This window comes from Centropristis striata, chromosome 8 (assembly GCF_030273125.1).
Source record: "Centropristis striata isolate RG_2023a ecotype Rhode Island chromosome 8, C.striata_1.0, whole genome shotgun sequence".
Taxonomy (NCBI): domain Eukaryota; kingdom Metazoa; phylum Chordata; class Actinopteri; order Perciformes; family Serranidae; genus Centropristis; species Centropristis striata.
In genome coordinates, this window is record NC_081524.1 from 40,738,348 (window position 1) to 40,762,436 (window position 24,089).

At 42.6% G+C, this 24,089-nt stretch overlaps 4 protein-coding genes across 4 annotated transcripts; all 4 read left to right on the forward strand.

Moving 5' to 3' along the window:
- Positions 1-2,081: 2,081 nt before the first annotated feature.
- Positions 2,082-4,019, forward strand: hoxa11b (homeobox A11b). The gene is made up of 2 exons (XM_059339712.1): positions 2,082-2,676; positions 3,626-4,019. The coding sequence occupies exons 1-2, from the start codon at positions 2,082-2,084 to the stop codon at positions 3,856-3,858; spliced, it is 828 nt and encodes a 275-aa protein (XP_059195695.1). The 3' UTR covers positions 3,859-4,019.
- A 4,086-nt stretch (positions 4,020-8,105) lies between these two features.
- On the forward strand, positions 8,106-10,382 carry hoxa10b (homeobox A10b). Its single transcript, XM_059339730.1, has 2 exons — positions 8,106-8,874; positions 9,771-10,382. The coding sequence occupies exons 1-2, from the start codon at positions 8,106-8,108 to the stop codon at positions 10,043-10,045; spliced, it is 1,044 nt and encodes a 347-aa protein (XP_059195713.1). The 3' UTR covers positions 10,046-10,382.
- Positions 10,383-12,344: 1,962 nt separating this feature from the next.
- On the forward strand, positions 12,345-13,683 carry hoxa9b (homeobox A9b). Its single transcript, XM_059339775.1, has 2 exons — positions 12,345-12,886; positions 13,445-13,683. Exons 1-2 carry the CDS (start codon positions 12,367-12,369, stop codon positions 13,681-13,683), a joined length of 759 nt encoding a protein of 252 aa, XP_059195758.1. The 5' UTR covers positions 12,345-12,366.
- A 7,879-nt stretch (positions 13,684-21,562) lies between these two features.
- Positions 21,563-23,354, forward strand: hoxa2b (homeobox A2b). The gene is made up of 3 exons (XM_059339626.1): positions 21,563-21,921; positions 22,422-22,716; positions 22,837-23,354. The coding sequence occupies exons 1-3, from the start codon at positions 21,582-21,584 to the stop codon at positions 23,198-23,200; spliced, it is 999 nt and encodes a 332-aa protein (XP_059195609.1). The 5' UTR covers positions 21,563-21,581; the 3' UTR covers positions 23,201-23,354.
- The last annotated feature ends 735 nt before the right edge of the window (positions 23,355-24,089 follow it).

Here is a 24,089-nt window from a genome sequence, read left to right on the forward strand (position 1 = left end):
ATTGAATGTATTCTTCTGTAGTGCTGCAGACAAAAGGCCACGGTTGGTTTTTAAATTCCTCCTCCAGTTTATTACATCTGAACCTTTCAGCGACTCAGACACGTTGAAGCAGCCTTGACTTTCATCTGTTGTCTTTAGCATGGAAACAACAACAATACAATAAATAAAAGCATTAAGTTGGTTTAACTAAGCCACTTCATTCAAAGTAATACCATTTAAATTATAATAATATTCCTTATTTTGCTAGAGGAATATTTTCGCCATCATAGACTAAAGTGGATTCACAAAAAAAAAAAATCGATTTTATGTTAATTTATTTTTTGCGTATTTGTTTTCCTTGTTAGAGAAGCAGCTGGAGGTTTACCAGCTTTCTGTTTACATCCTGACAACACAAACAGTCTCACCTTTAATGGATTAATGCGCCATAATAATAATCTACTGACTCAGTTAAACAGTGAAACTCAATATTATGAGGTTAAACTGTGCTGTGAGACGTAGAGTAAAGGAGGTTTAATGTGACTAACTGGCCTCGGAATGAAGGCTGAGTGACCGAATAATCCACAACATAATGAAAAAATATGAATTTTCGTCAAGTTGATGATTTGAGACTATTTTAATCCCAGTTTTGATTGTAGCAAGTCACCGTTCAGTGAGAGAGCAGAGCACCTGGACAGAATGAAACATGACTCAGACTCTAATGCCTCCCTGCTCAGGACAAATTCACACGCTTTGATGTATGAAAAGTGAATTTGGGCTAAATTCTAAAATTGGCAGCATAAGAGGATTAGTGATATGTGACACATGTGCCCACTAACTCAGCAGCGATGACAAATGAAATGGATGTGAGAGGGAAACAGCCCGTGTCCAGAGGTTTATGTTGGGCGTTGCACAGAGAGAACAGGCCATGCAGACCCGAGCCCCTTTGGCAAATACCTTTTATTATTCGGAGCCTATAAACAACATCTGCATGTTTACTTTAGACGCATGCGTACATACATCAACTGATTAGCCTCATGTGAACCTCATCCAGGCTGCTCCTGGACCGACTATCCACTTTTACGCACACAAACAAACAAAAACCTGCATGTGATTAAACATATTTGCGGCGTAATGAAGTGAGCAGCAGAGTGGAGCTGCTGATCAAAACAAACAGACAGAACCAAACCAAATGTCTCCACGGGCCTTTGTCTTTGTGTCCGCGGGGCCAAACTGGACTGATGCCTGACAGAAGTGCACCATGACTCGCATTGCTCTGCCACTTGTCGACTAGATGAGTCTATATATAGACAGGGCAGCTATATTAAAGTCACACAGAGAGGCGACGGGTCATACCTGCCATTTGCTCAATCATGGAATCATTTAAAATAGATGTAGCAACGGAAAAACGCCTGCAAAAGCAATTTACGCATATGCGTCACAGGCCCTAATTTTCTTAAAATTAGAGCTGCCATATCAAACTTAACAAGGTTTCTATTTTAGCCTTTTGGTGCCACGAGGATTAAGCCTCGAGTGCAGAGCAAAGTCTGTCGTGTTGGTCTAAAAATGTCTTTAAAATGTTTAAGACGTCCCTCAGAGGTGAAGGTGAGGGTTAAGGTGAGGGCTGGGTCTAAAAACAAAGTTAAAGGTAAAATTAGGAGGTTACGGTTGAGCTTCAGCATGGAACTGGATATAACTCTGTGTGTTGTTCTACCTTGTTATGGGATCATTTAACGATAAAAGTCCACAGAAAGAGGTGACAGAAGCTCGAGAAGGAAACAGTTCCCGCGTCTAAAATATTTTCCAAAATATCCTAAATTCTGTCAGAGCTAAATTCCTCTCAGTATTTTTCCTTCCCCATACAGCCAAAGGTCTACTTTCTACACTCATTACTCATATAGCCTACACATTGAGGCGTAGGCTATCTGTCATTTTGTGCCAGTGGTCACATGGCTCTGGCCCTCAGGAATGGATAGAGATGGATCCCCACGTCAGCTTGTACGTCTAAGGATTTCTGCTCCAGCAGTCTGCCTCAAAGTGACTGGAGCGCAGCGCCGCGGAGGAACTATGCGCGGATTATTATAGGACGTTTCCAACAGCAGAATATGGATTTTGATGAGCGGATCTCTGGCTCTAATATGTATTTACCGAGCTGCACTTACTACGTCTCCGGAACAGACTTCTCGGGTCTCCCTCATTATTTAACCCAGAGCCAGTCCTCCTGCCCCATGACATACCCCTACCAGTCCTCCGCCCTGCCACAGGTCCCGTCCGTCAGAGATGTGGCGTTCAGAGACTATGGGATTGATTCTTCCAGTAAGTGGCACCACAGCAGGGGGAGCCTGTCGCACTGCTACCCGGAGGACATGGTTCACCGGGACGGCTGGACCAGCTCGACCTCCCGGGGGGCAGAGATCCTGGTGAAAGGCTCCGGGGGCCACTCCGGCTCCTCCAACCCGACCTCCGGCTTCTACGGCAGCGTGGGCCGGAACGGCGTGCTGCCGCAGGCGTTCGACCAGTTCTTCGACACCGCCTACGGCAGCGCGGAGAGCGGCGCGACGCCCACAGCTCAGGCGGCGAACACGGACAGACACGCCGCCAAAACGAGCCCCGCTCCGGCGCACCCGGGCTCGGACTCGGCGGAGAGCTGCAGCCCCAAGTCCTCCTCCGGCCACAGCGAGGAGAAACAGAGCAGGAGCAGCAGTGAGTATCTGCTGAATGCAACAAGGAGGAAAAATCCAACGCGTTGCTCTTAAAGCTTTTTATATGCTGTTTTATAAGCACGTAAGGTTTATGGAGGGCCTGCAGATTTACCCTATAACAAAACTATGTTATAAACGACAAGATCACGTGCTTGGGATTGAAATTGGCCGTGAAGACTTTGGCGTTAAGCTTCTTCATCATTTCAAACAACATCTCCACTTTTGTTGTGCCCATGTGCCTTTAAAGATCCTTGTCTACTCTGCCTGTAAACTTCATTTATATGGCAAATAATATTTCTAATAATACTGTAGAAATAATATAAAACGTTTAAATACATCCTATATCTCACATGTTAGTGTTAATGTGATTATAATGATGTTTTTCTTATTTATTTTAACATGCGTACTTTTTGATTTATAATTTGATTTATTCTCGGTTGACTCCAGTGGGCAGCTGAGGCATTTTAATGTGACTTTAGAGCAGATTTAGCTTTAAATCCTGCTCCATATTCAAACATAAATATTTACAAATTCACAGGATTTTAGGGGATTTATCCCAACAACTGCTTTTCATGCTTTTTCCTCTCACTAACACTAAGACAACAGCTTTTTACACACAGTGAAATCAAAGCGTATCAGACACTCGATCCTCTGCTGTTTGTTCAGGCCTCAGCCTCTAAAACCAACCGGTGTGCTTTTACACATTTCAATAAGTTTTCACAACTTCCGACATGCAGTCCCTTCATGTCCAACATGTCCCACTATCAAGTCCAGTCTTTGTTTACAGATGTGAGTCCTGTAGGCCTGAGAGGAAGGAAACACTTGAACTCCAGATCTGAGCTCTGGACCACCACCGCTGCTCCGAGCAGGAAATGGACACATGTGTGAAGAATATCTCGTGTGATGACATTTATTAATTTTTAAAAAATGTCTTCATCTTTTTTCAGGTGGACAGAGGACGCGCAAGAAGAGGTGTCCATATTCAAAGTATCAGATCAGAGAACTGGAGAGGGAATTCTTTTTCAGCGTTTACATCAACAAAGAGAAGCGCATGCAGCTCTCTCGGATGCTCAACCTGACAGACCGCCAGGTCAAGATCTGGTTCCAGAACAGGAGGATGAAGGAGAAGAAACTGAACAGAGACCGTTTACAGTACTACACCACAAACCCTCTGCTATAAACACTGAACCAGAACCAGAACCAGAACCAGAACTCTGAGCTGCAGCGTCACACTCATCACACACATGTTACCTGGACATGGAGTTTTTTAATGTGCAAGAATTCATAAAGAATTCTACTATTTATACACTATTTTGTCATTAAACACCGTTTGGCTCCATTATTATTATTATTATTATTATTATTATTATTATTATTATTATTATTATTATTATTATTATAGGCCTGTTATTTTGCTTGCCCCGACTAATCTACAATTTTCCAAATTTTAATTTTAAAGTTACGTGGTTGCGTGTGTGGTTTACTTACGCAGGAAGCCAGAAGTGTTCAATTTCATTTTGTATTATTTGATAATTACATTGATAATAATTACTTTAATAATTACTCGTATTACTGTACAGCAATAAAACACGTAATTCTTTGGGATTTATAACATAAATTAAACAACATAATTTCTTTAGAATTATTTTTCCCAACTTTACGCACGGAACCTTTGAGGCCAGAAACATTTTCACCCATCCTGTTCCTCTTTTCTTCTTTCTTTTAATATATATATATATATATATATATATATATATATATATATATATATATATATATATATATATATATATATATATATATATATTTAAAACGTTATTGTATAAATACAAACTCCGGTGCCTGTAATCCATTTGTGTGTGTTTTGCCGTTCCTATCAGAGCTCACCTGATCTGCTGACCTGAGAAATGACGCTTAATGTTGCATAGTTGCAGAATGAGTAAATCTGATTCCAGTTCATCCGTTTCATGCATTAAACTGAGATCTGCAGTGATATTTAACTCTGCGCTTTGCTCAGCTCTTGACCGTAAAATTAGATTATTCCCAAAACTTCTTCCAAAAAGTCCCCCAAGTGAAACATAACCCCATATTTTGTTTTATATGCCAGCACGTGGATCGTATCAGATGCATGATGTGTAGGTCTGATGCTGGAAACGTGATCCGCTGCAGTTATTGTTTGATATCCATTACAAAGGCTCCATTCATGTAGTGGAGAGGCTGATCTCTGAGCCTCCATGCCTGTTAGCCTCACTGGAACAATCTTGACACTTGTTTGAATGCATATAGATGTAACAGGCTCTTTTAAATGATCTATATCTATAGATCTATAATGATCTATTCTGCTGATGCGCTCATCAAAGTCAAAGACTTTATTCATTTTATCCACTTAAAGTCAGCTTGAGCCATCAGGCAGTGAAATAGGGCAAATAAAGGGGTGGAATATATACACATCATATCTTTTTTTATTTATATTTTTTACATCTTGTGATATGAATTTATCCCTTGATGGTTTATATTAACCTGCAGGAAGGTCACATATAAAGAGATGGTAGCATGTCTCCAGGTGCTTTGTGTCCTGAAACAACGTGAATAACAACGTGAATAACAACGTTAATAACCGGCCATAAGCTAATCAGGCCTGATGCTCCTTACACCAGCATCCTGTAGGCTCACAGGAATTCCGCTTTGATTGCAGCACATCCTCCCAGTTGCTCCAGTAACTTGGCCATAAAACGCGGATTCGTCTGGAGCATTTGGAGAGTAGTGCCATAAAGCGTCTGAGACCAAGGTTATTAACTGTGACTAAGGGGCTGAAAAACAACGGCTGCAGCACTGAAAGCTTGTGTTCACGGACCTTTCCGCCGTCATTTGTTGCAGCATCTTACCGAGGGCGGAGGAATATTCTGCGGGTTGTTGTGTTGCAGCAACAGTTGCTCCACTGGGTGGCGCTCCTCAGATCAATGTCATTGCCGAGAATTGAGATATAAAAGAAGTTTGACTCGCCGCTCAGCTGCTTTAAAATATGTCACCAGCTCAGGATTCCATTGTTAAGGTAGGCACTAATATCATCTGTGGGATTTATCACTGAACAGGATTTATTGGTGTGATTTAAAGAAGTAGAGCCTCTTTTCCTACTTGATCTCATTTCACAACTCAGGATGTTGTTTTTAATTCTTTATTCAATGTGCAGATGTGATGGTGTCATGAAAGCATCAGAATGAGCAGAAGTAGATAGATAGATAGATAGATAGATAGATAGATAGATAGATAGATAGATAGATAGATAGAGCAGGTAGTTTCTCTGAGCATCAGATTTAATGCAGCTTCAGCAGAAGTTCCAGGCCTGCTGCACTAAAGTGGCTCAGAATAAGATCACACGGCCTTTATTCAAACATTTAGTCTCTCACTAACTTCAGAGTCCCCAAACCGTTTAAAACCTAAATTATAGCTCATTTATAAAATAACATAATATCATAAATTACATGAGTGTTGTTTAGTCGTTATGTGAAGCATGTAAACATGAAACTAGGATCGTCCCATAATGTTTGTTTACTTTAATATTAAGATGTTCCACATTGTGTTTCCTGTGTGTGAGAGCGCGCGGCCTGTTACGGACTTTATGGAGATTTTAACATCAATGTGGGATTTTTTATTATTTTTCCAATTTTTTTTTAAAACAAAATGAATTGAGTAAATTAAGAGGGAAAAGTTTTATGGTAATAATATAAGAGCAGCTCACCCACCGCGCTGAAAGCCTGAAACATCTCAGAAATAATATAATAATAATCCGGAGGGTTAATGATTGTTATCATTCATGCAGCCAGACGTGCTGCAGCTTTGACGCCATATTAAATGCTTGTACATAAACTGGAGCTCTGATTTCTAGACTTTATGGCTCCAGCTCGGACTTATGGAACATGGAGGTGGCCGCTGGTATATTTCTCTTCCACCTTTGGACATCTGCAGGCTGATCTAATCCTGGAGGCCTCACCCTGCTGACCGCCTTTACACGAACCACAATGTATTTATCACTTTTATTTTATTTCAAATATTGCAGCAGTCCACGCTAACAATTTCTGTTCACTCGTGTTTTGCCTTATAATAATAATAATAATAATAATAATAATAATAATAATAATAATAATAATAGGACTAATAATATCGATTTTTGTTTCCTTGCACCGCGGACCCATATTAATAAACGATCCATATTATGTTTATTATTTCCCTTTAAGTCATAAAATAATTAGCACCTTTTAAATCATACATTTATTTTAAATGGGTTACATACAATTCAAGCAGTTTTTAAACGTATTGATTGTTCTTATTTTGCTTTCTAGTTGCTATTTTTTTTAAATATATATATATGTTGGTTTTTTTTCAAATGACCTCTAACTCAGGCCTGTTGCATTTCATACAATGGAAAAACCACAAAGAGAGCAACGATGAATATATTTTATAAAGAAAATAATAAGCATACACAAAGTAACTAACTAAATAAAACAAATTTAAAATCCGGATTGGGCATTTTATTGGAGGTTGGGTGCGTATTAGGAGGTGTAGATTTGAAATTGAACTTAAATTTAATTTAGAAAGATTGCACTCCTGTATTTAGGCCTCGGAATGAGAGAGTGTGTTTTATAATAGATCTCCACATTCCCATGGTTCTTTAAGGAGAAAACAACAAGATTAACACGTTTTTATGTCATCTCTGCAGTAACGCACTACATTTCTTGCAGTCTTGCCAATATTAAGTGATCATTAAGAGAAAGCTCGCTGCAGGGCTTTATTTTACTGTCTGCGTGTCACCTTTGGAAATACGCAGCACAGCCTTTGCAGTAAAAGGTGTCTGGACGCAATCATGACATTCTGCACCCACAATATTCACACAGTCACATACAGGAAGTGACTTTGCACTGATTTGCTCTGTCTGCCCTGCTGCTGGACAGCCATGAGGACTTTTAGTCCATTACAGTCCAGTAATAGCAGGAAGGTTCAGATTCACACTGAGGAGCAGAGAAGAAGTCACACAGGACCTTCTGGATCTTTGATGCTCCTCCAGCAGCCTTCATCTTTACAGTGCTGTAAAAGTGGCCAAAAAGCTATGCATTGGACATAATTGCTAGGGACAGCTTTCAGCAACTGAGTTGTCAAATAGGGGATTGTTGTGAAGTTGACGCAGCAGCTCTGAGGCTTCTAGGAGGGTTCACATGTGAGATTCAGAGGAGATTTAAAGATTTTACCTAAAACCTTGTGATGCACCACAATTTCTCTTTACTTAGGCTAGTCTAAAACAAAATATACGACAGAGTGGAGCTGGCTGCTCGGACTGGGAGGAGTCTGGAGTCGCCTGGTGTTTTAATTGGCTGCAGGCTACAGTGAGAAGCGTGAGTATCAGTAATTATTCAGCAATGTTTTGCACAAGAAATGTCAGCCAGAAAGGGCTATCTTCATCCTTCTTCAAATTATACCACAACGATGACATGCCCCAACAACCAGGCTGGAAACTCGTTTTTCGTGGACTCTCTGATCAACGTGAGAACCGACAGTGGTTCATATTACCAGAGTAACGGGGTGTATTTGCCACCGGCGTCGGAATATTCCTATGGACTCTCCGGTGGCTCTTGTTTCCCGGGGATCGGTAAGCGCAACGAGCCCAGCACCCAGAGCCTGATCCCGTCCTCTGCTCCGTATGTTCCAGGGATGGAAACGTGGCTGGAAACGTCGAGATCGTGCCGGGTGGAGCAGCCCAGCGGCCAGCACATGCCCCAGTGCTCCTTCTCCCCGAACATAAAGGAGGAGAGCGCCTACTGCCTCTATGAGTCTGACAAATGTCCTAAAGGAGCAACAGTAGATGACATCTCCTACTCGTCCGCATCATGCCCGGTGACCGGCTCCTCTCTGCCGGTGCCCGGCTACTTCCGCCTGTCTCAGACATACTCTTCGTCCAGGCTGTACCATGACGTCCAGCCCAGCATGAACCACTTCTCTCTGCAGCGACCTGCCCGCGTGGACAGCCAGCCCTCCCCGCCCCAGGCTGCCTCTGAGCCGGAGCGGAGGGAGAGCCACGAGGAGGCGCCTGCCGCTGCGCCCTGCCCGGCCACGGAGGAGGACAGCCGGCTCTCCTCGGACGGCTCGTCCTCCCCGGAGCCCGCAGAGACGGGCCGGGCGGAGTGTCCGGAGAAGCCAGCCAAAGGTGCATTATTAAATCTGTTGCAGAAATAGACGGCATTAATGGGCATGCGCATTTAATTATTAGCCTTTATTCCCTTTTTAACCAATGCTTTCTAACCACAGAGGATGTGTGAGTATGAGTGCTGCTTCGTGTATTAATATTTAGGTCAACAGACTCTCAGGTGCGCGTTTAACGGGTTTTAATCGGGCAGGAGACGAAATTGAACGTGACTGAACCAATGAGAGCCGAGCAGCAGAGCTATTGTGCTTTATTAGATCACAAATATCTGCTGGAGCTATTACGATGCTATTCAAACAGGCCTGGTGGAGTTATTCTAACACACTTATCTTTGTAGATTAAATAGACCATTCATTATTCTTGTGGTCTAAAATATTCTCAGTTGTATTATTATTTAATTTGCAACAAAGGACCATCTAGTGCAGCCATTCGTCCTGCAGGACTCGGGCTGTCCCCCCAGAGGAACAGGCCTCGCTATAATTTCAGCAGACTGTGTTTTATGTCTTAATAAAGGTGCAGTTGGCTTCAGGCTGCTTAACGGGGCAAAAACTTTCTGGTAAAATGCTGAATTGCAGCTGTATGGGATATCCATATAGATATGTGGCTGTGCGTAAAATGGCTGTAAAAACCAAATAGTCCACTGAAATCAGCCATTATCCGGGTTTTATACTATATGGTTGTGTAGTAGGTGTCAGTTTAAATAGTATAATTTATACACAAATCCTTTATTTAGTAGCTTAAAGTAAAAACCTAATTGTATTAATTTGACCAGTCAGGATTTCTTTATTTATTAATAGTATTAGCCGATACTTTATAATAAAGGCTTTCCTCTGTGTGTGATGTGTTTTTGTCACACCTGTTGCTTAATATTTATTTTCTTTTCTTCATTTTTATTACAGGAGATGGAAAAATGGAAAGTACGGCCAACTGGCTGACAGCGAAGAGCGGCCGGAAGAAGCGCTGCCCCTACACCAAGCACCAGACTCTGGAGCTGGAGAAGGAGTTCCTCTTCAACATGTACTTGACTAGAGAGCGCCGTCTGGAGATCAGCCGCAGTGTGCACCTCACGGACAGGCAAGTCAAAATCTGGTTCCAAAACAGGAGGATGAAACTGAAAAAAATGAGCCGAGAGAACAGGATCCGAGAGCTCTCCAGCAGCTTCAGTTTCTCCTGAGACTGTGTGTGTTTGGCGCCCTCCTCCTCCATGGCGAGGAGCGGACCCCCCGACTGTGAAACAGGACCCTACTGCTAACTTATTGATTCTTGTTCTTTCTTATTTCACGTCTGTTTATTTTGTCGTGGATATGTATTTATAAATGGCTCCATTTGTAACGTGTTGAAGATGTTCAGAATGTGACCACAATGTTTCAGAGCTTCAGGCTTGTACAGATTGTAAATCAACCTGAGGGAACCATTGGACTTTGCATGCTGGACGAACCCTTTGGGATACTTGTATTACATGTAGACCTCTATGTGACAGCTAAAGAGCCGAGAGGTCTGGTGAATATTTGCACATTTTGCTGGTCAAATTAATAAAACCATCCCTGCAACTGCAGACTTCTTATTTCATTGAGCAGGACAGAAGGACCGCGTGTTTAAATCTTCCACTTGGCTCAGGAACACTGCGTGGTGCTAATGCTCTGTGTGTTGGACAGGTCCGCTCCCTGCACTGTAATATATATATATATATATATATATATATATATATATATATATATATATATATATATATATATATATAAATATTACTACAGCAGTGGAGGCTGATCTTCATACTTTAGGCCTGTAATGGATGTCTCTGCACACTTCGCTGCTTTTTGTCCTTGACTTCAATGCACGAGTGGAGAAGCTGTGATTTCCCTCTTTATTATTATTATTATTATTATTATTATTATTTTTAAATTATTTTAAATTGTGAATAAGTTGTTGAAAAAACGGAGACAAACATGAATCATTTTTGGTAAAAATAAAATAAAAAATACATTTTAAAAAAGTAAAATGTATTTGAAGGTGCAGGCAGCGACTCATCTGACGGGACTAGAACACCAAAATAATTTAAGAATTGCCGCAATCACTGATAGAATCAGTCTGAGTGCCTTTAATTTTGTCTTTTGCGCATTTACAGATTTCTTAAATTCTTGCAGGTAGACCTGTTGTACTGAGAAACTATTTGCACACCTTGAAAACACAAAACCGACTTTTAAAGAGTTTTTCTGCAGAGGAGAGCGGGCTGTGGAGTGGTTTAGGTAGTCTCATGTTGTTGGGCTTTTATATTTCCCCACAACACGAAACTGCCTTGATTACCTCAGTAAAACTCGTCGCATCATGAAAAGTGAATCACTATTAATTTACTGCTCGAATTTATTAATAATTTGGCGCAGGTTGCTTCAAACACATAAAACATTATTGTTCCAAAACGTGCAATAACGTGTTTTATTGTTGTGCGTAAAATGAGATCTTAAAATGATTTTTGTCTTGTGGGTTTTCTTGATTAAACTACATTCTGTTATACATGTTTTTGGTTATATTTAATGTTAAAGACAGAAACTTTTGTCTACGGTTGAAGGATCCTGAGCGTCTCTGTGTGATCCTAACAACAGGAAGCATGAAAGGATTCAGGCTCTGTGAGTCCAGAGAGGACTAAAGCACAGACAAGGCCTCGGTTATGATCATTGCAGTCTGCCAGTTGCTCGCGGAGGAAATGCCGGAGAGAAAGGACACAAAGGCTGAGTTTATTGGTGATATTTAGCTGAGACAGCCAGGTTGTAACCTAAAGAAAAACAACCCAATTGCCCGTGATAAAAAGGTTATATAGCACCCAAATAACCTCTCCCCACTTTCCGTTTTAGATTGCCTTCAGAGTAGATCCCTGCAGACACAGCGATGCTGTCCCTTCATATGTTTTCATATTATAAACTTCAATGAAGCTTTAAACACATTTCTGCTTCTTTTATTTCATTCAAAAAGCCTTGAACATGTTTTATATACCAGCCACTAACAAGAACCAGAAATGTCTTTCTCAGAATCAGAGGCTTTTTTTTATGAAGGTCATTAAATTAATATAAGTTTAATACTTTGTAAAATAAATAATCCCATTAGTCACAGTTTTAAAGGGAGGTTGTTGCTTTAAAGTCATTCTGCTCATTTCTATCACAACTATGTTCGATTACAGCAACGTGACAAAAATCATAACATTTATTGCTTATAAAAAGAAATATTTCCCAATAAAGGCGCGGGGACTTGCTATTAAAATATGGTGGGGAAAATGGTGGCCATTTAGTTGAGCAGCAGGCTGATTTATTATTTATTGTTCTGTCCCACGGTCACGTGTTCGGGGCGCCCTATCCAGTGTTGGGCAAGGTTCAACTAACTGGACGCGTCGAGCCTGGCTGGTGCAGGAAAGCAGCACATTAAATGCAATGAATGTCTTTTTTCTAAGCAGTGCAAGGCTGTAACGCGTTACAATTATACTTTTTTTGCTTTTGCATTTTTGCAATGTCGACGCTGGGAACGAGTTATTACGTGGAGGCGCCTCTTCTTCCCGAGCAGGAGGATCTGGCACCGAGGTTCTCGTCAGCTGCAGGGGTGGAGCAGGCGATGCTCACCGAATATGGCGGACAGGAATCCTGCCCTTTGCAGGCGAAATCTTCTATTTTTGGTGGATCTTGGAGTCCCATCCCGGCCCACCCTCCGAACACAGCCGCCCCCACCTACATACACCACCACTACAGCGGCGCGGACAGCGATGGCATGTTTACGCGCTCCTGGGCGTTGGATCCGGTCTCTGCGTCCCTGTGTTTGACGGGGTTACCGTCGACAGCCATGCATTATGAGATCAAACCAGAGCCTCTGATTGGGAGTGCTGAATGTACAACTTTGGAGACGCACACACCTCTTTTGTCTGACATTGAAACCGGAGCGTCCCTGGCGGAGATTCCCTGCGAAACCACATCCACGACGTCCAAAACCACCGAGGAGAGCCCGGCAGCAGAGGACCAGAGGGGGCTGGATGCAAGTAAGCACTGTTTCTTTTTACTCTGGCCACTTTCTGGACTCATCGGAATGAATGGAAATGGCATTGAGGATGGAGAAATTGCTTGGATGTCAATGTTTTGGTTCAGTGTATGGATTGGCATGACATTTTCATAGCAAATTATGTTTATGATCAATTCATCTTATGGCTCAGTGGCATAATATTCTGTAATAAAATAATAAGAAGTGCATATACTTAAAGGTGATTGACACACTTCACTGCGTAATTATTCACATTCCAAAGGACTTTGGTGAGAATTTGGCTATTCTTAACCCCAAAATGCTTAAAATAAGACAAAAATAATTCCTATATAAATATCCAGTCCTGCTTGAAGTCAGTCCTGTGTTGAGTCCTATTATAGATAGATACATAGATAGATAGATAGATAGATAGATAGATAGATAGATAGATAGATAGATAGATAGATTGATAGAGAGATAGAGAGATAGATAGATAGATAGATAGATAGATGGATAGATGGATGGATAGAATAGTATTGTGGGAGCATTAACTCTCTGTCTCCTGGTTTAACTCCTCCAGATAATCCTTCGTCCAACTGGCTTCACGCGAAGCCGACCAGGAAAAAGCGGTGTCCGTACACAAAGCACCAGATTCTCGAACTGGAAAAGGAGTTTCTGTTTAACATGTACCTGCCCCGGGACCGGAGATACGAAGTAGCCAGAGTCCTGAGTTTGACCGAGAGACAGGTGAAAATCTGGTTTCAGAACCGCAGGATGAAGATGAAGAAAGAAAACAAAGACCGGCGGAGAGACAGTTAACTGGTTTCTGGAGACAGTGAACTGGTTTCTGGAGAGTTAACTGGTTTCTGGAGAGAGTTAACTGGTTTCTGGAGACAGTGAACTGGTTTCTGGAGAGAGTTAACTGGTTTCTGGACTCTGGAGGATAAGAGGAGTCTGTCTTTAATATTCCTGACCTGTTACACATGTTGTTGTAAAGTTTGTGTTGTTAAACCGATGCTGGATGTTTTTTCTCTGTGTATCCAGTGTTTGATAGATGTTAGTGAACTGTTTGTTATTTGCATGAAGTGATCCTGACTACCTGAATGTCTCAGCTACCTATTGATTATTGACTTGTTTAACTTATTGGGGTTTTATTGTTTTGTTTTTTGAGTCTAGATGTTTTTTAACCGTTATGGTTTGTTCCATTTGTGCACACTTCAAATACCTCGTCATTGGAAATAAACAGTAGTTTGTATAGCACTTGATACAATTAGTATGGCTTATTCATTTATTAATATCTTTTGCTTGATATTAAAGCAAACCACGTATTTTAACACATTTTAACAATATATTTATTATCAAAGTACTGCTACTATTTTCTTTTCTTTTCTTTTTTTTTTTTTTTTACAATTAATTTTCTGTTTACCTAAAACATTTAAAAACAATTTCTACAATATCAAAATCTGATTTTTCTGCTTTTAAAATGAATTGCAATGTTTTTATTTCAGGGTAAAAACACTTTTATGACGTCTTCTGGCTTTTGTTGAGCTTTATGGCGCAAACAACCCAAACAAGCCACAGAAAGAAAATCCTCCCTCCTGTCCACATATTCTCTTCCAACAAATCTTTTTCTTTACTGCACTGGCATGAAATTACGTTTCTAAAAATAATATTTATATATTGCAATAATACTAGTGTTGAAATGAGAGAGGGCTCTTTATTTGATTGTAACACGGCCAATAACTTTTTATTTCTTAAGAGGCCCTATTCAAAGAGCCTTGTTGAATCAAATATTGAATATAAAAACACATTCAACACATGAATTATCTTTTGGATATTCTTGGATCCTTCGATTACATTTTTTAAAAACATAAAAACAATCTGCAGCACTGAGGAAGCAACCCAACACACACACACACACACACACACACACACACACACACACACACACACACACACACACACACACATAGTATTAAAACAGAAAAGTCACGAAAGAGTGAAAGTAAACTAAACAGAGTTCAGTATTTATAGATTATTCTGCATCTAATTGTTGTCTGAACCTCAGCATGTTTATATTTATTTGTATTTTCAGGACTTTTTTTTGACGACATGCAAACTAGACGAGATGACGAGATGTCCTCGTGCAGGAAACCTCGAGCAGCTCAACTGTTTATAAGGTGCGAAGACTGAGAATCAGCAGAGGAAAGCTGCATAATGAGGCTCACACACACACAAATATGGGATATTGTTGTAAGATACACACACACACACACACACACACACACACACACACAGGAGGAGAGGTGCAGGCTATGTCAGGACTGCAGATGGGTCTGTCTAATTACTTTACAACCGTCTACCAACAATTAGTCTGTCTCAAACATCCGTTTGTTGCAAAGCTCTCTGGACAACACACACACACACACACACACACACACACACACACACACACACACACACACACACACACACACAGTTACACAACATGTTTCACTCACTGGAATAGTTTCCACATAAATTACCCTCCAAACTTCACTTTATTTCACTTTATAGTGTGTACAACTGGAAAATGACACAACATAATAAAAACAAACAAACAAACAAACACCAGTGCCAGTAGAAGCCAGTGTGCTGTGGTGCTGGTGGTGCTGGTGGTGCTGCTGTGCTGGTGGTGCTGCTGATGGTGCTGGTGCTGGTGCTGGTGCTGGTGCTGGTGGTGCTGCTGTGCTGGTGGTGCTGGTGGTGCTGCTGTGCTGGTGGTGCTGGTGGTGCTGGTGGTGCTGGTGGTGGTGCTGGTGGTGGTGCTGCTGTGCTGGTGGTGCTGGTGGTGCTGGTGGTGCTGCTGTGCTGGTGGTGCTGCTGTGCTGGTGGTGCTGGTGGTGGTGGTGGTGCTGCTGTGCTGGTGGTGCTGGTGGTGGTGCTGGTGGTGGTGCTGGTGGTGGTGGTGGTGCTGCTGTGCTGGTGGTGGTGCTGGTGGTGCTGGTGGTGGTGGTGGTGGTGCTGTGCTGGTGGTGCTGTGCTGGTGGTGCTGGTGGTGCTGCTGTGCTGGTGGTGCTGGTGTGCTGGTGGTGCTGGTGGTGCTGGTGGTGCTGCTGTGCTGGTGGTGCTGGTGGTGCTGCTGTGCTGGTGGTGCTGCTGTGCTGGTGGTGCTGCTGTGCTGGTGGTGCTGGTGGTGCTGGTGGTGCTGCTGTGCTGGTGGTGCTGGTGGTGCTGCTGTGCTGGTGGTGCTGGTGGTGCTGGTGGTGGTGGTGGTGCTGCTGTGCTGGTGGTGCTGGTGTGCTGGTGGTGCTGGTGGTGCTGGTGGTGGTGCTGTGCTGGTGGTGCTGGTGGTGCTGGTGGTGGTGCTGGTGGTGGTGCTGCTGTGCTGGTGGTGCTGGTGGTGCTGGTGGTGCTGCTGTGCTAGTGGTGCTGGTGGTGCTGCTGTGCTGGTGGTGCTGGTGGTGCTGGTGGTGGTGGTGGTGCTGCTGTGCTGGTGGTGCTGGTGTGCTGGTGGTGCTGGTGGTGCTGGTGGTGGTGCTGTGCTGGTGGTGCTGGTGGTGCTGGTGGTGGTGCTGGTGGTGGTGCTGCTGTGCTGGTGGTGCTGGTGGTGCTGGTGGTGCTGCTGTGCTGGTGGTGCTGCTGTGCTGCTGTGCTGGTGGTGCTGGTGGTGCTGGTGCTGCTGCTGTGCTGGTGGTGGTGGTGCTGCTGCTGTGCTGGTGGTGCTGGTGGTGCTGGTGGTGCTGGTGCTGCTGCTGTGCTGGTGGTGGTGGTGCTGGTGGTGGTGCTGCTGTGCTGGTGGTGCTGGTGGTGCTGGTGGTGCTGCTGTGCTGGTGGTGCTGCTGTGCTGCTGTGCTGGTGGTGCTGGTGGTGCTGGTGCTGCTGCTGTGCTGGTGGTGGTGGTGCTGCTGCTGTGCTGGTGGTGCTGGTGCTGCTGCTGTGCTGGTGGTGCTGGTGGTGCTGGTGGTGGTGGTGCTGCTGTGCTGTGGCCGCCAGCAGGTGGAGGCAGCGGCTCATCTCAGCAACTCTGTTCAGACTGGATGATGCGTTCAGGGACCACCAGGACCACTCCCCATTCATCAGACCTGCACCAGTCTGTCGCTTTCCGTCGTAAAACGTCTCGTCCTGCTGTACGGGCTCAGTTTGATTTTATGGTCATCCATGGCATTAATTGTTCTTTAAAAATCTTTATTGAAATAAAGTGTAAAGGTCCTTTTAGCTCAGGGATTCCTTTACTCTTTATTTTATTATTTCGAATATTGTATCAAATGACTCCATCTTGTTCTTTTGGATAGTTTAAAGGAATCTGGGATGACGTCAGTGCTTGATCCAATAAATACTCACAAATCAGCAGCGGTGGAAGAAGAATTCACATATTTTACTTTAATAGAAGCAACAACACTGTGTGGTCCTACAAACACATGTTTACTCCAGTAAAAATACCAAAAGTGATCATGTCAATGTTTATTGCACTACTAGATTATAATTATTGATACTTTAATACATACATCATGTTAATGATGGTAAAGCTGGACACCATTAATGTGTCTATATCATAGACTATATATAAATGGTCTTTATTACCTAATGTGTTGCTTGTTAGCTTGTAAATTCACCTCCAGGGATCAATTCTCATATTCAGCTATGATAAGACAGTTTCTGTTGATATTTTGTTTTGTTAATAGGAATCTGCAAAGTGACTAAAAGCTATAGAATAAAAGTAGAGGAGTAAAAAAAAGTACAATATTTGTCTCTGAAATGTCAAGAAATAGAAGTTTAAAGTAACAAAAAATGGAAATACAAGTACAATAAAATGTAAAATGTGAATACAGTGAGTGAGTAAATGTACTCGGTTACTTTCCACCACTGCAAAAAAATAAATTCAGCTGATACAGATAGAGATGTAAAAAGTATAATGTATCTATTTATATGCATGGGATCATTCAATATTCAACCATTTAAACACATCTGGATATCATCACTTCTTCCTCCAGGACCTGTTGGACCTTACTGGAGCAGCTAGTGATGAACTTGAGGCCTTGAACAGTGAGAACAGAGAGATACCTGAACCTTCTTTACTTCCTGGTTCCCCCCCCCCCCCCCCCCCCCCCCCCCCATCACCCCTAAGGTCACCCACATGCAGCTCATTATATCTGATATTCCTTTTTGGGGAAAACTGTTAAGATAAGCGTGGTAACATTGTGACATTACACGATATTTATTCATCTTAAAGTAAAGTCTCTAAGAGCATTCCTGTCTGATCTGTGAATCTTTAGATGGATATCTTCTGTGCAAACAGCCTTTTGGGGAGCCGTGCTGCAGGAAAACAGAAAGTTGTTAGATGCTGCCTTCACTGACCCTCATGACCCCGATGCATCAAACTCCTGACACCGCTGGTGACGGAGGAGCCACAAGAACCCTGCAGGAGAAGTTCAGGGGAGTAAAGTCAGGAGCACATGGAGGCTTGTTGATCCACTTCCTGTCTGCCAGCATTCTGTAGTTCTGATCAAAGTGGATGTGGATGGTGAGGTTACTGTCACAATGGTGTGTGTCATTATAGGCTTATTATATGCTTATTATAGGCTTATTACGCATTAATAACACCTCAGATTAATGCAGTTTTCTGTGAGCTTGGAGAGAGATTCTTTGGCACCACTGCATTATTTTTATAGTTATTTATTTTGCACCCTCATCAATTTTAAACGATGCTATTTCCTCATTTGTATCCATTTTTTCTCCATCAGGGCAACTTGGCTCACAGCAGACTCTTGTTGTGTTGCACAGGTTGGTATTTATTCCTTTACAATGATCCCACATTCTAATAGTTTGGTCCTCTATGATTTCCTGAGAGGTTAACAGCGATGGGGGTCCAGAATCACCTATAATAATAATAATAATATCTGAGGTTCCATCACGATGTTTGATTTGCCAACAGTGACAACAGTTTGATTTGCGGCCCTGAAATATCTGTCAAATGTTGTCGTGAATCAGAGGCTCAATAAATACAACTGTAATGTGAAAATCCTGTCGGGAACACTGCTTTGTTTCCAGACACACACACACACACACACACACACACACACACACACACGGCTCGACCCTAAATGTGTTTTCCTGAAGGATACTGTTGTATTTTTTTAGAGGTTTTTTTTTCCCAGAAGCAAAATGTGATGTGATATTTGATATAATGCAGCTTTAATGATTGATATAATGATGTAACAACTTGCAATAAAAACTAAAAACTAAATATCAATCATTTTCATCATAAAGAATTTCAAAATATTACACAACCTCACTCATGCAGACTGTATAATAAATGAACATCAACATGAATACATTTTCCATCTTTTCCGCAGTGAAAAACAAAACACGTGCACAAGAAACCGTCCAATTATTTATTTTTAGTCTGGCTACACATTTATATCACATTCACTATAAATGGGAATAATTTCCCAGCACAGTATAGACTGAGAGGTAATATTTCCTTCAGCAGAGATAAAGAAAGGAGCCCAGTGGTCTCTGGTCTGGGGTCTCTGGTCTCTGGTCGGCCTGCTGGTCCAGATGTCTCCTGTTGTCTGAACAGACGGGACGCGGTTCTTCTTCTGTTGCCTTCAACACGCAGCAGAATCATAAATGTTCCTTTGTGCTCAACAGCAACAACACACATAAACACTTAGCTGCAATAAATAATGTTCATTCAGTCCACAGCATCAGAATACAGTGTCCGGCTCTGATAAATATGACAGTGGTTTATTTATTTCCTCTGTTTGTTCTCCTTGTTCTGATTCGATTTAAATCTATATTATCCATATAAAACACAATGTATTTGCACATTAAATAAGCAGAAATAGTGAGTAAATGTGGTTAGTTTAGAGAATAGTTTTCATTAATAACCATACATGCACAATGAGCTACACAAATGGAATTCAGTTAAATTAAATTAAAATAAAATACGTTTCTATTATTGGTGATTCAGTTATTTTCAGTTTACCTAAGCCTAATAATTGCCTCATATTATAAGCATATTATAAGAACATTATTCGTTCACAAGCTCCCTATTATATTCCGAGTACATCCTTAAAAATAAAAAATATATTTAAAATAAATACACAGGTATAAAATATAATAAAAGCTAACATTTTCAAGCCAATGTGGTCAAACTGAGTGATTGTATTTATTTCAGACTGAGGCAGAGAAAGATGAGGCTGAATGGATTCCTGCTGAATGAAACTCCCACTCACCTCAGCAGACAATAAAAGCTGCTCCGCTCGTTTCTGACACTAACCGGGTCCTCTACGGGTTTCTGAGCCAGTAAAGTCCTTTTAGAAAACGAAAAAGCGACAGATTTTCATCTTTAGATGGATTTATTATCGAGCGAGTGTAGAAAAAAGAAGCTTTTGTGCGTCTCATCCGTGCGTCCTTTAGAAACCTCTACATTAGTAAATGTAGAACTTGTCCTACAGCAGAGAGAGAGTCTGTCCTCTGCCTGGCCATGTATGATCTCAGATCTCTACATTAGTAAATGTAAACCTTGTCCTCCAGCCTAGTGCCTGTCCTCTGCCTGGCCATGTATGATCTCAGCAGTGTTAGATGCTTTAACGTGTTCTCAGGGCAGGAGCTGTCAGACCTTTTGGAGAGAAAGATTGATCACAGCAGCTAGCAGGCTCTTTGTTTAGAGCCGAGCCATAAACAGCCTCACATCCACCTTTCCTCCGCCTCACTAGTGGCAAATCATTCATCCCGCCGTTATGTTATAACCAATAACGCTGAAGGTGTAAGGATGATGGCTGGGTCAACATTATCCCTACAGGTGGGATAAAATAAATGAAATGGGATGTGGGGCAGGGAGCTATAAACTGGGAAATGGTGACAAATGACTCCTAAATAACCCGACTGCTTTCTTATGTTGACACAAAATATTGTTATTTTTTCAACAAGCTTTTAATGATAAATTATACCAATAATAACACAATTTATTGTAGATAATTTCAGATGAGCAGAAATCAAATTGTGCCAACATTTGATGCAAAATCATGTTGAATTTTATTAAAAACGAATCTTTCTAATCTGTCTGACTCTCTCTGTGTGTGTGTGTGTGTGTGTGTGTGTGTGTGTGTGTGTGTGTGTGTGTGTGTGTGAGTGTGTGTGTGTGTGTGTGTGTGTGTGTGTGTGTGTGTTGGGGGAGGGGTGACATGCTGCTGCAGCGTTTCCTCTCCAAGTAAAAAACAAACCTTGAAGAAGAAAGTCTCAGATTAGCGCCTTGCTGCTGATAACGACTGAGGGCGTCGCCGCATTAGAGACACACCAGTGTGATGCTGACATGATTTGTGGATTTGTGGATTTGTGCAGTGCCACGCTACAAATACATGCGCGCGCACACAAATCACACGCGCGTACAGCAGACTGCGTGGACGCGCAGGAGGCAGAGTGTTTTTGGAGGGGGGGGGGGGGGTAAATTAAAACTGTGTAAATAAAGAGACCCCTACCCGGAACGAGGCGGGACCCTCCGACTCTCTCCATCAATCACAGGGACAGTGGCTTCTTTTGATAAAAGCCCAAACTGTCATTGGGCAGATCCAATCATGTGACAAGCAGCAGGTCTGATTCCGACCATGTCCTCATGGAAGCAATAGTTTATGGCACAGAGGTCTCCACACGACCGACTTTAGTAGTTTATGATAATAAACTGCTAATAATAAGCTTAAAAATCTTTTTTTTTCGAAGACAACGGGGAGGAGATGAATTACGAATTTGGGCGAGAAAGTGGATTCATCAACAGCCAGCCGTCGCTCGCTGAGTGCCTGACATCTCTCTCTCCTGCCGGGGAGGCTTTCCACAGTTCATCCATCAAGAGCTCGGCGCTGATTCCTCCTCCCTTTGAGCAGAGCATCCCCGGCCTGAGCCCGGCCATCCAGCCCCGCACCAGCCGCTCCAAGCTGCGGGTTGCGGCGCTGCTGGCCCCGGAGTACCAGGAGTACCAGGAGTACCAGGAGTACCCGTGGATGAAGGAGAAGAAGAGCATCAGGAGGAACCAGGCTGCTGCTGCTGACTCCTCGCCTCTCTACTTCTCCCCCCAAGGCAAGACATAATGATTAATAACCTCTGTGTAAAAAAGAGTCTCCTCATTGTGTGAGGAGCCTCAGCGTGGAGCTGCATCCCGGGGCCTTGTGCAGCGTGGGCGTCCCTGTAAGCCGGGATAGCATTTTGATTTAAGCATGCTTAATCTCATCAAGTAACGCAGTGATTTGTGATGCAGTGTAAGAGTGTTAATGTGTGACAGTAATGGAGAGTGATAGATGATTCTACACGGCCAGCAGCTGCATGTCCATCAATCTCCATCTCCGTCCTGTCCTGTCCACCAGACCATCATATTCTGCCTGGCCGCCATAAATCTCCCCAGTCCCGCTGCTGCTGCAGCCACAAGTTTCACCCCATGCAGCTTGTTTTCTACACACACACACACACACACACACACACACACACACACACACACACACACACACACACACACACACACACATGCAACTGTTCAGCAGCTTTTCTGTGATTACAAAAACAACCTTTGGTTTATGTTCCAGGCTCTCCAGAGGAGCCGGAGGTCGGTGGAGGCGGTGGAGGCGCGTCCCGGAGGCTGAGGACCGCGTACAGCAACACACAGCTGCTGGAGCTGGAGAAGGAGTTCCACTTCAACAAATACCTGAGCAGACCGAGGCGGGTGGAGATAGCAGCGCTGCTGGATTTAACAGAGAAGCAGGTGAAAGTCTGGTTTCAGAACAGGAGGATGAAGCACAAGAGGCAGACTCACTGCAAGGAGAACCGGGACAGCGAGGGCAAGTACGCGGGTCTGGACGACGGGGACGGGCCGGAGGACCAGTTCGATCCGGCTGGAGGCAGCAGCGCAGCCGGGACGCTGCTGGACAGGGACAGGGACAGAGACAGGGACAGGGACAGGGACCGGGACCGGGACCGGGACCGGGACCGGGACAGAGACAGGGACAGGGACAGGGACCGGGACCGGGACCGGGACAGGGACAGAGACCGGGACAGGGAGAGGTATTTCCACAATACCTTAACTTCACAACAATGTCACAATGGGGAGAATTTGAGCAGCAATGAGAAACATCTGAAACATTTTCCTCCCACTGTTCCTGTCTGCGGGTCCTCAATAGGTCCGGACAATGATCATTCCCCGGGCCTCGACGTGTCTTTGCAGGATTTCCAAGTTTTCTCCTCCTCCTCCTCTTTCTCACCGAGTTTGTCAGATTCTGCACAAAGTCCTCTGTCTTTATCCTCCGAAACTTTTGACCTCTTCTCAGAAACACTCACAACCATCGACCTGCAGAACTTGAGTTACTGAACATTTGTTTTATTCACTTGTGTTAATCAGTTAATAGATCTCACAGAAAAGGTAAGTTAAAACAAAAAAACAACTATATTGACAGATCATTCCATTATTTTTATATGGACTATAACTGAGCAGAATATTTTTCTTGAAATAAAAGTTTACATTGATTGGAAACAGAAGAGCTATTGTCTTATTTCACAGCAAGAAAGTTTGCAGAGCTCATTGGTTTTAGGCCTATACGCAATAAAACACCAAAATACATACAAGAATATCGGCCATAAGAGATGAATTATGTTCATGCATAATTCATAATGCTGAATATCGTTTCTCACCGCATTCAAATACAGATAAAATAAACGGTTTAATTTAAAAGCCACGGGATATTTTATAAATTATAGTCCGAGTTAATGTGTTCTTGTATCATAAAGATACTATTGATTTTATAATTTCAAAGTTCCACAGAAACAATTAGCCAAGCAGATGCAGCGAACAAATACAAATAAAACACAAGTGACAAGAAATCTGAAATTGTATTCCATTTTTTAAAAATCATTCTTGAAATAGTTTTAGTTGGAATATATTTTCTCATCGACCACTCCTCTGGTACAGACCAGTGATTTATCTGACCAGAGAGAAAAAGATCAGATTCATGGCCTCCGCGTGTTTCAACCCAGAAAAAGAACATTTGCAGTGAGAATCGCCTGAAGGAGTCCCAGGCCAGAAGCGATGACTTTTCTTGGCTCTCTAATTAAATTTTATTGCCTATAAAACTCACAGCACTGAGGTGCCTGTTTATAGCTGATCCGCAGTGTAATACAATCCTTTTGAATTAAGAATAGCTCCAATACGCATTGTGTTTTTTTTTTTTCAAAACATTGTATGATTTAAAATTATATATATA

What these genes read in the sequence shown, in the direction of transcription:
- hoxa11b (XM_059339712.1), top strand. Translation starts at nt 2,082, where the DNA reads ATGGATTTTGATGAGCGGATCTCTGGCTCTAATATGTATTTACCGAGC. An exon ending in GGAGAAACAGAGCAGGAGCA is followed by an intron (nt 2,677 to 3,625) that starts GCAGTGAGTATC and finishes ATCTTTTTTCAG; the next exon opens with GTGGACAGAGGACGCGCAAG.
- hoxa10b (XM_059339730.1), top strand. Translation starts at nt 8,106, where the DNA reads ATGTCAGCCAGAAAGGGCTATCTTCATCCTTCTTCAAATTATACCACA. An exon ending in TCCGGAGAAGCCAGCCAAAG is followed by an intron (nt 8,875 to 9,770) that starts GTGCATTATTAA and finishes TTTTTATTACAG; the next exon opens with GAGATGGAAAAATGGAAAGT.
- hoxa9b (XM_059339775.1), top strand. Translation starts at nt 12,367, where the DNA reads ATGTCGACGCTGGGAACGAGTTATTACGTGGAGGCGCCTCTTCTTCCC. An exon ending in CCAGAGGGGGCTGGATGCAA is followed by an intron (nt 12,887 to 13,444) that starts GTAAGCACTGTT and finishes TAACTCCTCCAG; the next exon opens with ATAATCCTTCGTCCAACTGG.
- hoxa2b (XM_059339626.1), top strand. Translation starts at nt 21,582, where the DNA reads ATGAATTACGAATTTGGGCGAGAAAGTGGATTCATCAACAGCCAGCCG. An exon ending in TCTCTACTTCTCCCCCCAAG is followed by an intron (nt 21,922 to 22,421) that starts GCAAGACATAAT and finishes TTTATGTTCCAG; the next exon opens with GCTCTCCAGAGGAGCCGGAG. An exon ending in GGGGACGGGCCGGAGGACCA is followed by an intron (nt 22,717 to 22,836) that starts GTTCGATCCGGC and finishes GGACAGAGACAG; the next exon opens with GGACAGGGACAGGGACCGGG.